The sequence below is a fragment of the Helicoverpa armigera genome, chromosome 15, assembly GCF_030705265.1.
Source record: "Helicoverpa armigera isolate CAAS_96S chromosome 15, ASM3070526v1, whole genome shotgun sequence".
Lineage (NCBI taxonomy): Eukaryota > Metazoa > Arthropoda > Insecta > Lepidoptera > Noctuidae > Helicoverpa > Helicoverpa armigera.
In genome coordinates, this window is record NC_087134.1 from 2979784 (window position 1) to 2992880 (window position 13097).

At 38.0% G+C, this 13097-nt stretch overlaps 1 protein-coding gene across 7 annotated transcripts in view; it reads left to right on the plus strand.

Annotated features, from left to right (window-relative positions):
- The window catches only part of LOC110371241 (zinc finger protein 608), an 88328-nt gene that overhangs the window by 68774 nt on the left and 6457 nt on the right, over positions 1 to 13097 (plus strand). For 6 of the 7 annotated variants that reach the window (XM_049845041.2, XM_049845036.2, XM_049845039.2 and 3 more), the window contains 2 exons: positions 5593 to 5716; positions 12894 to 12981. In XM_049845041.2, the coding sequence (XP_049700998.1) occupies positions 5593 to 5716; positions 12894 to 12981 (212 nt within the window). The remainder of the gene's footprint in view (positions 1 to 5592; positions 5717 to 12893; positions 12982 to 13097) is intronic. The other variant, XM_049845040.2, reaches the window with a different exon arrangement.

Genomic DNA, 13097 nt, shown 5'->3' on the forward strand with positions numbered 1-13097 from the left:
CAAAGTACATTAAAACCCATCTTTCAACGTTAATTGTAATTGAAACTTGAATTTCGTTTTCATTTATTCCGGTTTCTGTTTTAATTACACTGTCGGGGTTGACGGGGAGATTTTATTTTTAATTAATCTCGTTCGAATTTCCAAGTGAGAGCGTGCCCGTGGAATGGCATTTGATTGTTTTTCTATACTGGTCTGGTTTTAAAATATCCACGCTTTTTGTGTTCTACCTTGAGAACTCCACGCTATTAATTGCTCATTGGTTCGTTTCGTTTGACATTCCTACAATATAGGTACATTGCTTGTCTACATCATCTACATGCAATACAGTCTTCAAAATAAAAGTGTTTGAATTAATTATCTAATTAAATAGTGTTTCTTTAGGTATAAGATAGAATATGAAGCTATTTACATAAAAACCTAATTATACTCGTTCGACTAATTTAGACGTGCTTTGCTTCCTCTTCATAATTAATTATTGTAGGTATCTTACCTACTCGTCGAAACTTCTCTCAAATATAAAAAAAATTAACGTCAAACTTATTTTTTTTGCACTAAAAAGTTGTAATAAGGCTCTTTAATCATAATAAAAGTAACATTCAAAGCCTCTTATTTAAAATACTTCTAAATTCATTCGAAGAAATAAATAAGTAAGCGTTAATTTCAAAATAAAAGTTGAACAACATTTATCAAAATTAGGAATTACCATATAAAAAAATTAATTAAAATTCTAGTCTTAACGTTTTTCATAATACAAGAGCAGATTATGAATTAATTACCATGAATTAGTTAGTATTTTTTTTTCAAAAAAAGTATTATTATAGTGGCTGTTTTTTTTATAGAAATGCTACTAAATTATCTCTGTCTGGTTATAAAATTATGACTTGATAAGCTCAATATATTTTTTATAGTGGTTGTCGTCGTTTGTACGTTTGCGGGTAAACCTCTTCCTTTGTTCAGTAGCAAAATAATTAACGTATGTACATAACGCCACCAAGGTATTTTCTTTGTGAAAGCTCTTAAAAATGAATTTCTTTAAAACCCTTTCAGCGATTCTCTTAATTAGTTTTGCTGTTTCGCATTACTCATTCACAAAGTAAATTCGACTCCATTTTGTTTACAGATGTCGATTAAAGTACGTGCTGGTGCCAGTTGACGTACCCTTATAATAATATTTTTTAAATAATGAATAAATTAAAAAAGTTCGCAAACCGAGGGTTGCGTGGAATATTGAAACAGTTGCGCATCAAATCGAATTGTTCAAAGTTAATTACGTAGTGTCAGCCCTGAGTAGGGTAGCCACGACCCTTCGCAACGCGCGGACAGTCCTCGGCCGCGCCTGATTGTGCTCCTTAATTGTTATTACTTGTTCCCGCTTCTGATGTTGTACTATAACGAAGCTTGCGAACACTTTGTAAAAGAAACTAATGTACATACTTATGTCTACAACTGCTAACTAATCACTGTACAAGTGCATGTGTAAAGCGTTTTTTTTGTTTGCGTTATGAAACCGATTTACAAAAATAAGAAAGCGTATGCGTACCATTCGTTTTTAATGCGCATGAATGAATTTTACCGAAATATTTATGAATTCAAAATGTATCTCCTGACAATTTCAACGTCCGATTTACATAATTTATTAGAAGCTCTACGCTTCAAAGGAACACGAGAAAAACGGTATGATAATTATTTCCAGTGCTCACAAACCGCTTTCTTTACCTTTGAAAGTTCATTTAAATGATAATTTCCTCTACTAAGAGGGTTAAAGCGCTACAGATTTCTTCGCAGTTCTCGGTACAATTAACCTTATCCGTAATTTCTTTAGCTTCTTTTCTTGGCAAAGTTCTTATAAGTCGTAACACTGATGTGTTCTAGGCCATTAGCTGACACGAACACTCTTTGTCGTCACTTATTCCGCATAGCAGAAAATTAATGTTCCGTCTCGGGTAGGTGGTGTATAAACAAGATGGTGGGTGGCTCCGCCCCGGTATTTATTGCTTCTGGCACGCCGCGAGCGACCCATCCACCAAACTGCCATAAACGCGAGCACTAAAACGTGCCATTTCCCTAAATTATTTTAATGACGTATGTTCCCTCGGTTTAGTGGATTGTAATTCGGTTACACTGTTGGGAATCGCTTCCCGTGCTTCAGTGGAAGTATCCGTTGCCAAGTATTCACCAGTTTGCGAGATTTAGTCGTGATTTGTCACGTTCGACCGCTCTGCTACTAAGTCGTAACAACTTTTGGAAACAATCATGAACTTTCTTTTTCGGTGTCAGTGTATAAAGCCGCGTTGGAAGATCTTCAAACGACTCCCTCCGGTGTCTTAATCGTCCCGGGGCATACCGACGCGCTCATTACACTCTACACGCGGCACGCTCTTTTGTTCCTCTCAGTTGTGAATTGATTTACTCGCTATTGTGTGTTACTGCACTGGCTTGCGGCACTGTCGGCGCACCACACCATCGTTACATCTCCGATTGTTGTTTGTGTTCCATTTGCAATGGTGTGAAGCGCTCATTTATTGAAAAATATATTTCAAGTCGCCGTAATAAAGTTTTTTATAAGTTTCTGGTCGTGACGCGAGTTCGTTTGTCACGATAAAACAGCAGCTGGTCGATTCGGACCCCTCTTGTTTGCAGTCAACTAGCGGGAGAGCATTGAGCCAGTGTTCATAACTTCGCCGGGCGACCCCTTCGAGTCGTGCACAATACCTCCCTCTCAACTTGTAACGTTCATGCCGTCACCTATAAAGGATTTAATGGCGATACGGAGTGTCGAAATATTAATATGTTCGTAGGATTAGCGCTGTAAACTAGTATTGTCTTGGGTCGCGCAAGCGGTCGCACGCTGCGGTCGAGTGAACTCGACTCACTCGATTGCCACCGCGTCGCTCGCTCGGTGGGCGTAAGACTATCGCACATTTGTCAATCGACTAACAATAAAGCGTTTAATTTTATTTATAGGCGTCGCGTGGGCATGATTTAATCGATTATTTGCTGTTATCGCAGTTGAGATATTCAGACGGCATGACTTCATCTTAGAAGATCGGTTTATATTAGCACGAATTAGTTGCGGCACTAGATAATAATTTTACTACCACTAAGTACCTTAGATACCTGGAATTTGTTTAATTTACTTAGCTATCTAGTTGGTTTAGATTTTTGAATTGAAGTTCGCAATTTGTGATGCCATTAGCCGTGTGCGTGAGGGAGATGGGTGCTGGTGTCGCACCGCTCTCATATCGGGCGCTGAATGTAAATGGCTTCATTTGATTATGTTCTACGCCGTAAACGCTCTTTGAATTTATGCAATCCCGGCGACTTGGTACCGCGGTCGACTCGACAAACGTTACGATTTTCCGGGGAGCAAGGTGATGGTGAGAAAAATTATAATAACTGGGAGATGTGCATTTAGAAGATTATTTTCGTTCCGTTGGTTGTTAATTTGTTATGCACTTATAACTCGACTACATACTAAGACATAAAAAGCTTTTTTTTATTGCTGTAATTATTGGCAGTGCATTTTATTGGCAGTCATTGTGACTGACAAAGTGCCATTGAAATATAAACTAAATAGTTAATCCATACATACCATTACCAGAGCCAACAAGCCATTAAAATTTTAATTACACATGTATTTACGTCAACAGTAACATTTGTGAAGTAATTTCAACATAATTTGTGCGAACAGTATGAAATTAATATAACGGGAACAATAAGTTTTAATGAATAACTCTCGGGTACGCTGCGGCGCTGGGCGGAGCTATTCGATTTCAAATTGATTAATTATACTACACTTAACTCGTAACATGTCAGATTATCTTATATCTTGTTTTAAGCCTTCTTAATTATAATTTAAAATAAAATAATTAATAAGGCAGAGTGTATTTTAAAAACATGTCCGTCAGTACTCCAGTATTCATGGACACTATAGCTTTTTTAGCTTTAAATTTTTAACGGATAACTACAATACTTAAAAATATTAGAAATACTCTTATTTCATGATGATTTATAATGTTTCTACTTCATAAAAAACAATATTAATTCAGGATTTGTAAATAAAAAATTGCCTTGATTTTTTTAAAGAATTCTACTTGAAATAAATGCCCCTTGCGACCTAAATCATAAGTTTTTCAGTGTTACTACTAATGTACCGTACATTACTCATCTTTCACAACATTTCACATTTAATTAAATTAATAACTAAAACCATTGCGTTTTCGCTTTACTAACAAGTTTTGATTTATGAAATAGGATACAACAGAGCTGTCTGAATCAATACTGTGTTATTAAAGCTTCGTTCACTCACCATTCACCGTTCAGTGAACGAACGGGAATGAATGCCGAGCCCCTCGTGTATTTTGTTACTTAAATTCAACGTTTATTTTTGTTAACGGGATTCTAATTTCTTGTTTATATTTATTTTATTACAGTATGAAAATAAAGCAATTGAAATTATTGAAACTTTAAGGACAAATAAAAATAATCTACTGATCGTGTGGAATAACCCTTATGACCCAGCCCAGTGTTACCAATAAATATAAATTACATCCGACATTCATATTTTACGGCGTATTGCATTCAATCTGACCAATCAAATTAATTGGACTGCTTTTAATATCGCATTGAAAACATACCGCTTTCCCGGTACCAAACTATATTGTCTATAGTACTTAACCATTGAGCCGTAGATTACATAATGCGGACATATTGCGCACCCACACATACAAAGATGTACCCACACATAGACACATCGTTGTGGGAGGTAAATGTAGGATTTTGTATCGGAAAATACTGAAAAAGATCTTGTATTACGTACGATCATTATCGATATGAGTCGATTCTACTTTCCAGTCTTCAAAAAGAGATAAAAACATTTTAGAAACATTATAAATTCCTAAATGTTATTATACAACGTGACTTGCGCCAAATAGCGACGAAATAGCAGATTAGAGTGCTATAGATATCAATTGTGTTTGAATTGCTTTCACAATAATAATGAATAGCAAAACAAACTGTGATAAGCTGTCATGATAATTAATACGTCTGTATTTTTATTTATCGTTGCTAGAAGCTTAAGGGCTAATACCGACTTCACTATCACAGTTTAAATCTTCATTTGAAATCATCATCGACATTTTGTGAAGCCAATTAGTAACTCGTATTAATTAATTCGCAGTTAATATTCGATAGCAGGAATTTCTCTTAATATCCTGTTTCATTAAATGCGGTCGGCGAACAATTGGATATTTTAACCCTATACTAGTGCAGTTTAAACTGAAACGCCAAATATGTGTGCACAGCCAATAAATTAACGTTTTTAAACATGTTAACATGTTTGCGGTTACATTATTATTTATTATTTCGAGTGCTACATACGTTCGTAATTAATGTTTAATTATTACATTTTATGCTTTGTGTGTTCTGTCTGTGCCGATTCAATTGTTTTGATATAATTAAAATTATTTAAATTGCTCTTGATTGATAAAAGTAGTCAAGTTCTTTTGCAAAAAGCAAAAATAAAACCTTATTTTTGATTCAAATGAATTTTGGTATCTAGAAAAATAATAAAAAATGGTGTATTGTTTGCAGGAAACTGCAGAAGTATGCGTGGGCACGTCTGTGGGCACCATCACGGAGCCGGACTGCCTGGGCCCCTGCGAGCCTGGGACCTCGGTCACGCTGGAGGGCATCGTGTGGCACGAGACGGAAGGTGGTGAGTTGTTACTAGCGCACGAACGCAATGCACCGTAGCGCGCCCATCCCATACACTCTGCACGCTTATGCACGCCTGGTACTTGTTCCAGCTTTGCGATACATCATTACCATGGCTATCATACTATTTATATTATTACAATTCTATTCACACCGAAAAACATAACAAAAAGATACAATAGATATTTGCCAAAAAAAACCTAGCCAAACGTTTTTGCTTCGAACTAACCTAACTAACGCTGTTTCTACCTGTTCTGGGTTCCGCTAAGTGAAGTTTGATTTAGTTTTTATCGAACCACTGAGTTTAACAAGAAGATAATTTATTTTTTATGACTGAGACTCTTTTATCATCAGTCTGGTCAGATGATTGTTGTCAAACGTTTAAATTATAAAGTTATTTCATATCACTGGCTGGTAAACTCCGTTGTAGGCATTCTTTGTGGTTTTTATTGATCAACCTTTTTTTAAACTTCTTATCTTGGGTCATTCACTGACCACGATAACCTGGATGACGTCATAGACGTTTAAGCAGAATTTTACAATAATTAATAAATAACATGATCCCCTATCGATGGGTTATCATTTGTAAATACAAAGCAATGGGCCCTGCAGTATCTAATAGGGGTTTTTGTGAGGATTCATAATGAATTCCGAGAAATAGGGTTTGGCAATAAATAACGTCCGATATTAAGCGAGCAATAAATATGGATACGGTGTTTCCTGTTAATGGTTAAATATTTGAGAGATTACTTCGTATAGAGTTCAATTTTGATAAAACGCACGCCATTTTGATATTCTTAAAAAAATAAGTATAGTCTTTATACGGTATTTAATGCTATAAAGGAGTTTTTATCTAGAAAAAATACACTACGAAGTGTGTCATTAACGTCAATATATAAATAATACGAGCTCCCATAAACCATATAATTAAGAAGTCCACTTTCAGAAGCAATATTAATTTATTTACAACACCTGGCTCGGTGATTACGATTACCGATTGTACGTGTACAGTTTTTTCTTGTCGTCATTCGTATTTCATGACGGCCATAACCATCTCCTTTCCCAGTGTTGTATATTTATTTTAACTCACCATCCCGAACTGGCTATTAATATTAAAATATTCATGGCGCACATAAAACAGTGGAGTCAATGAGACTCCCTACATAATTACTGGGCGCTTATTAGCCGGAGATAGCATCGCGGAATATTTAATAACCCCGCCGAACCGATACGAGAGCCTTTACACCTTTTATGCTCGCCTGGTAATAAAATGCCCCGCAACTCTTTAGGGTAAGTAAATAAATTCAAAACGGCCGGTAATCTCATTTACATAAATTATTATTATGTTTGCGATGAAATCAATTCTCACTGCGATCCTTTATTTATTACTTATTTTATTTTCGGTATTCAGACATTTAATTTCAAGTTGGAGTAATTCAATAGCTTTCTCCAAATATAATTCAATTGAAATCGCGGGTATTTTGCGAATGCCTGAAAAGTTTGTATTAATTCTGTCCGATATAACTTTGATATCAATTTAATTCTTCGTCATCGGGATCTGATGTGGTCGTCCATCATTAAGATGAAAATAAAACAGACAAAGTAATACGAGAGCACACGTCCTGAACGCCATTAGAGGGCCAGACCACGCAACACAATGCCGCCCCCCGTAGCCGCTCGTAATTATTATAAAACACGATAATAAATCACCATCTGCTCGCTTCTGTTGCCACTTTCCAAATTTATCCGGGCGATGGACGCGCGCGGGGAGCGAGGCCGCGGGGGAGGCAATTCACGCCCTTCCTCTTCAAGCTTATTTATTTTCGGCTAATGGCGCCGAGGAGCTTACGGAAATTAAATACTGTTTACTGTGCGACTCCAACCGCGTTATAATTTTATTACGGGCTCACGTGTAAAATAATCGAGCTTTATTAAGTTTCCTCATTAAGTCACAGGTTCTGGCTGTGAAGGAAATAATTCTCTTTAAGTCTAAAAGTCCGGAGCATATCGAGCGGCATCTGGTGCTCGGCTACCGCTCAAAAAATGTCCTCAGAGACAGGTTTACGAGGCTCTCTCGTACCACTACAGTGTACGTGCTAACAATTAAGCGGAGGCTACCCAGTACACGCCGCGTTGCATTCCATTCCACTAATTAGTGAACGTATTTTAATATTTATGCTTCGTTTTCGAGTTTCGGTTTATGTCTCTTTTATGAAGCATTTTGTATCTGACACATAATAATCCGAAACTTTTTTACGAGAAGAACATGTTGAACGGGTTTTATCTTTCCAAATGTGGCGCTACCTACCATTTTAAGAGAAAAAGTTAAGTTTGCCAGGTCGGCACCATTGAATGGATGTAAATGAAATCGCCGGAACTTTGTTTGTCTCGGTGTGGGAAACAATGGGCAAGTCTGATTAGTGCCGTGCTCGGAGCAACGCGCCGTGGCCGCCCGGCCCTCGTGAACGACGCCCACTCAACTACACTCAGCGGCACGGAATCTGGCCCAAGCACATTTGGGCCTTATAACCATTATTTAAATGAAAAATCTGAATTTTTATTTTAAAATTGTTTAATTTACTCATTTTCCAATAGTAAATGACTAACAAACAACAGGATTGTGAGGATGTTCATTAAGTTTCATAGAGTTAGGAAACAGAGTACTTTACCGCAATAATCACCATAAACTTTTAAATTCAACATTTTTAACAAAACAGAAAGTTATCGAATTTTAATAATGGGTGTTTTTTCCTCTTGATCTGATGACTACCTGCATACGATCTGGCATGCTCTGGATGATGTTTTTATCTCCACCTGAGAGATCTCCTGCCAGACAGCTACCAGCGAGGTTTTCAGTTCACTGAGAGTCCGTGGTGGGTTACGACTTGCTCGGACCTGTCTTTTAAGCATGTTCCAGACATGTTCTACAGGATTCATGGCAGGGTTTCTTGCAGGTCAGTCCAATTTTTAAATACCGACCTCGAACAAGTAATCGGTTACGCAAAGAGCTGTGTGAGGTCGAGCATTGTCCTGCATTATACGAAATTCTTCACTTCCTATGAATCCCTGACAGGGCAAAACATGATTTTGAAGGGTCTCTTCAATATACCGCACTGTTGTCAGACGACTTTCGACAGCCAATAATTCAGTACGGGCTTCTGAATTTATGCCTCGCCAAACCAAGATGGACCCACCATGAAAACTGATTGTTTGCTTGGTAGTGGTGGGAAAAAACCATTCTCCGCGCTTTCTCCATTCACGTTCACGGCCGTCTGGAGCTCTTAAGGCGACTCTTCATTCATCGGTCCATAAAATTTTACTCAATTGGTCGTGCGTCCAATTTGAATGTTCTCTTGCAAACCTAAGTCTGGCTATGCGATGGTGCAGGAGAAGTTCCAGGTCTCGAGTTGGTCTTCGAGCACGCACATCCCGTTCCTCCATCCTTCTTCTTATTGTGTGCTTACGGACGTTGACTTCTCTTGCTGTTTGCAAAGGCTGGCGTATCTCTAACGCAGTGAGAAACCGATTTTTCATTTATGCACGTACGATAAATCGGTCGTCGTGCGCCGACGAACACCTTATACCCGCACTTTTTGGTCTTCTTGTGTAAAGGCCAGTCTGGTCATACATTTTCTATCCATATCTTTAACTTTTACGCGGTGCACTTAAAGTTTCAACCATCTTCCGCTGCTTCCGCCCTTGACGTCTTAGCAACACTACCTGAGCAACTTGAGCTGCAGTAAGGGTAATTTTCAGATCAAATTGTGAAAAAGAGAGAAACAAAAAACGATCATAATCATTATTTTTTTTTTGGAACGTGCTTAGTGCTTCGGCAATTTCTGTCTGAATTGAAACTTAACTTTCCGCTTTGTGTTCCAACAACGGAATCTGTTTCTATTGTTATAAAAGTTAAACAAACACACATTTTTCTTTATTTCAATTATCAATTACGAAAGGACTGACAATATGTCATATGAAATTAGAATTTACAACAGCTATCTGGGCTGATATCTACTTGTGCTTGTTTGGGCCAAATTCCGTGCCGCTGAGTGTATTTTGTGTTATTAACTCAATCGATTTAGTCAACAAAAGAATGCTGGAGGTGAAAAAACAAAACAATCAAGTTTTGGGTTTTTTGTTAATTGTATGCTTACAAGGCACGCGATATTAAATGTTGCGGGGCCAAATCTCACTGTATAGAGTTTAATCTCCAAGTTTGAGATTAACTTTGTGAGTGCGACTTATTCAAATATTGACGTAGGTAGGGATTTGTGAGCGAGGAAGTTAGCGAGGGGTGTCGGAAACAAAGCGGGCCGGGCAAAGTGGGGTGAGGGCACGACAACTATTAGGCTGTTGATTACCGCGGCCGAGGTGTAATTAGCACCACCTAAATGAACCTATTTCAGCTCGCTGCTTTCCTGCTAAAATGATCAGCGACTTAATCAAAAGATTGCACGCTAATATGCGGATGAAATGTACGCTGCTGTAATTATACTTTGAATATTTGTAAATAGGATGTAAGTAGGTAAAGATATTAATAACAATAGGCGAATGAAATGACATCTACAATAAAAAGTAGTCATTTTTAAAAACTGAAAGTTTATTTAGACATACTTACCTATGAAATTCTTTTACGCAAAAGCTGCTTAACAGAATTTGATGAATCCTCAATCACAGAATAACACATATAACGTGTAAGCTATTTCTATCTAAATAGGTAATGACACGAGAAAACCACGGGGGACAGCTAGTTCAGAAATAACGGGATAACTACATCTAGTTTTTGGCCTATTGTGTGTAACAAAACACTAGATACAATAGGACACAGGCTGTCATCGCGTGCAGGAACACGTTACTTTCGCGTATTATGACAGAAATATTGATGTACAAGCTATTTTAACTTACGTCCCCCCCGTCGTTAACAGCGTAACAAGTAGGTAGGCACCGACAACACGCGGTTGAGCCATTAGTGACGTTCCAACAAATCGAAACGATTACACACTGCCAAACAGTGGACCCACGATCTCTAATTTAACTTTTCCGTGACCGGTCGGCCGTATTAACAATTTACAAGGGGATTTCACCCCTAAATAATAAAAGTGCGGAGCGCGCCCAACGATTTCCTCTAGGAAGTTGCGAGCACCATCTGTTCGGGGCTCCGAGCTACTTTTTAAATATTTCTGACAACCTGGTATTCGTTTTATTAGTTGGCGTACTATGGTTTCCGTGTTTGTTCTTGCTTTATGGCTGTGTTTTATTCACAGTGCACATTGTTTTTTACGCTAAAAATTAATATGCGTACACGTAACGTTGGAACGTTATAAAATGATTTACACGTTCACAATAGAAAGCAAACACAATATTTGAAACATAAATAACGGTAGACAAAGTGGTGGCATAGCGGTTCAATAATAAACTAATGATCGCGGCCATTGTCTCATTAGTCACAGAACACGTCTCCTTGTTACAATAACTCCATCATTTTATGCTAATGGCTTATAGAGAAATGCTTTATGTGTTCATTGTTTTGTGGAACAATAAATAATAACTATGACTTACGAAGGACTTGTACCCACATTATACGGGTCACTTATCAATCTTGTTACAGATTTACATTTTGTTATTCCACGAGACAACTTTATTTTTGAAGCTCGCTCTCAATTTATTTGGGATAATATTATTATAATAAACATGGAATACAAATAACGTGAATCTGTTATGTCATTGTTTATTTTGTAAATGGACATTTTATTAATAGATACAACATTTTCGGTAAACAACTTTGCTTATCTTTGATTAGATGACTGGCGATCAATAAGATTATTATTTAAATGGCTCTACTCTATTTGTACGGTGAAATTAATAGCAGCAATAAAGTATTTTAGGCTTTCACAATACACGCACTATGTATAGCGGCGACCAACGGATCGAGGCCATAATCGCCATGACCAAAATTGTGCGGCCAATTTAGTTATCACGTAATCCTACACAAAAATGGCCGCTTCAGGGCAGCCGCACAGCGTGTGTGCGTGTGTGGCCGAGCCTGAAAGAGTTCACCAGAGTATTACGACTACGACCATAAATCAGATTTCACAGTCATTTAATAACAATGCCATTGTGCGCTCCGCAAATTAAAATATTTGCCACAAATGCAAAATGTTTGCGTCAGCCCTTACCAAATTTATTGAGAGCGAGCTACCTATGTAGTGTGATAGTTGTTTACTATGTTTAACGTATGTAGTTGTGTATGTTTATCATGTGTCTCCGTCAGTAGAGTAATGTAAACTTCTTCAGTGTAGATCATAAATTCGTGCAGCGCGCGCGGCCAGGCTATAAAAATGTATTAATATGCTGCAAACAATGTTAGTAGTATGTGAGATCATAACTTATGAGACGCGCACTGTGCGGATACTCCGGCACTATGAAATTGTTGTTGGCAGCAGAGAAATATGGCGCACTGCTCTAATGGAACCTACTTTACAATAATACAACTAAATCCAAATAGTGAAAACCAACACACAAAAATATCACGTATTCTCGTGTACTTTCCACAAAATCTCATTATACTATTTTGGCATTTTAAAAGCTATACTTATTTACAATTCAACGAGACCGCCACATAAAATCGAGTCAACGAAAAAGCTCGGTAGGGATTAAAAAGGGATTGTCCGGGGCTCTCACTTTTATCTCAATTTGTTACTCTTGTTTACGAAAAACATTTTGAGGACAAAGAGAAGATTAAATCGCTCTGAATTACAATAAGGTCCTAAATGCGGTAGGTGACATTATAAATTCACAATGAACCTCAGGTTTATGTGCAGTAAAATTGTGCTACAGGAATGTCCTTTAAAGGCGAAAAAGTGTCGCGGATAGAGGGGTGAAATTGATTAATTAAATTAGCATAAGTTGTGAGGCGAGCGCGATAAGCGAGCGAGGTAACGCGCGACAGGGCGCGGCGCGGCGGAGTCACGTCGGCCGCGCTCCTGCATCCCCAATATGCAAATGAGTGCTCCCGCGTGACAAATTGGATCCGAGGCTGCCGTCGCCGCCGATAACTTCACTGCACCAATTTCGTTAAAGCCGTATCTTCTTACACAGTTTAAAACTAATCCCATTACACGTTCCGCGGAACAAGTATACAAGAAGCCATATTTTATCGTTCCGTGATATTGTTACAGGTGTACTAGTAGTGAATGTGACGTGGCGAGGGAAGACTTACGTAGGAACGTTACTGGACTGCACGCGACACGACTGGGCGCCACCGCGGTTAGTATTTATGCGACTGTGCGTTCTAACTCTTATGTACACGAACAGGGAATACTAATGCCGGCGGGAATAACGCGTCGCAAGCACACGAGAAGTGCCTCAATCTGTTACAAACA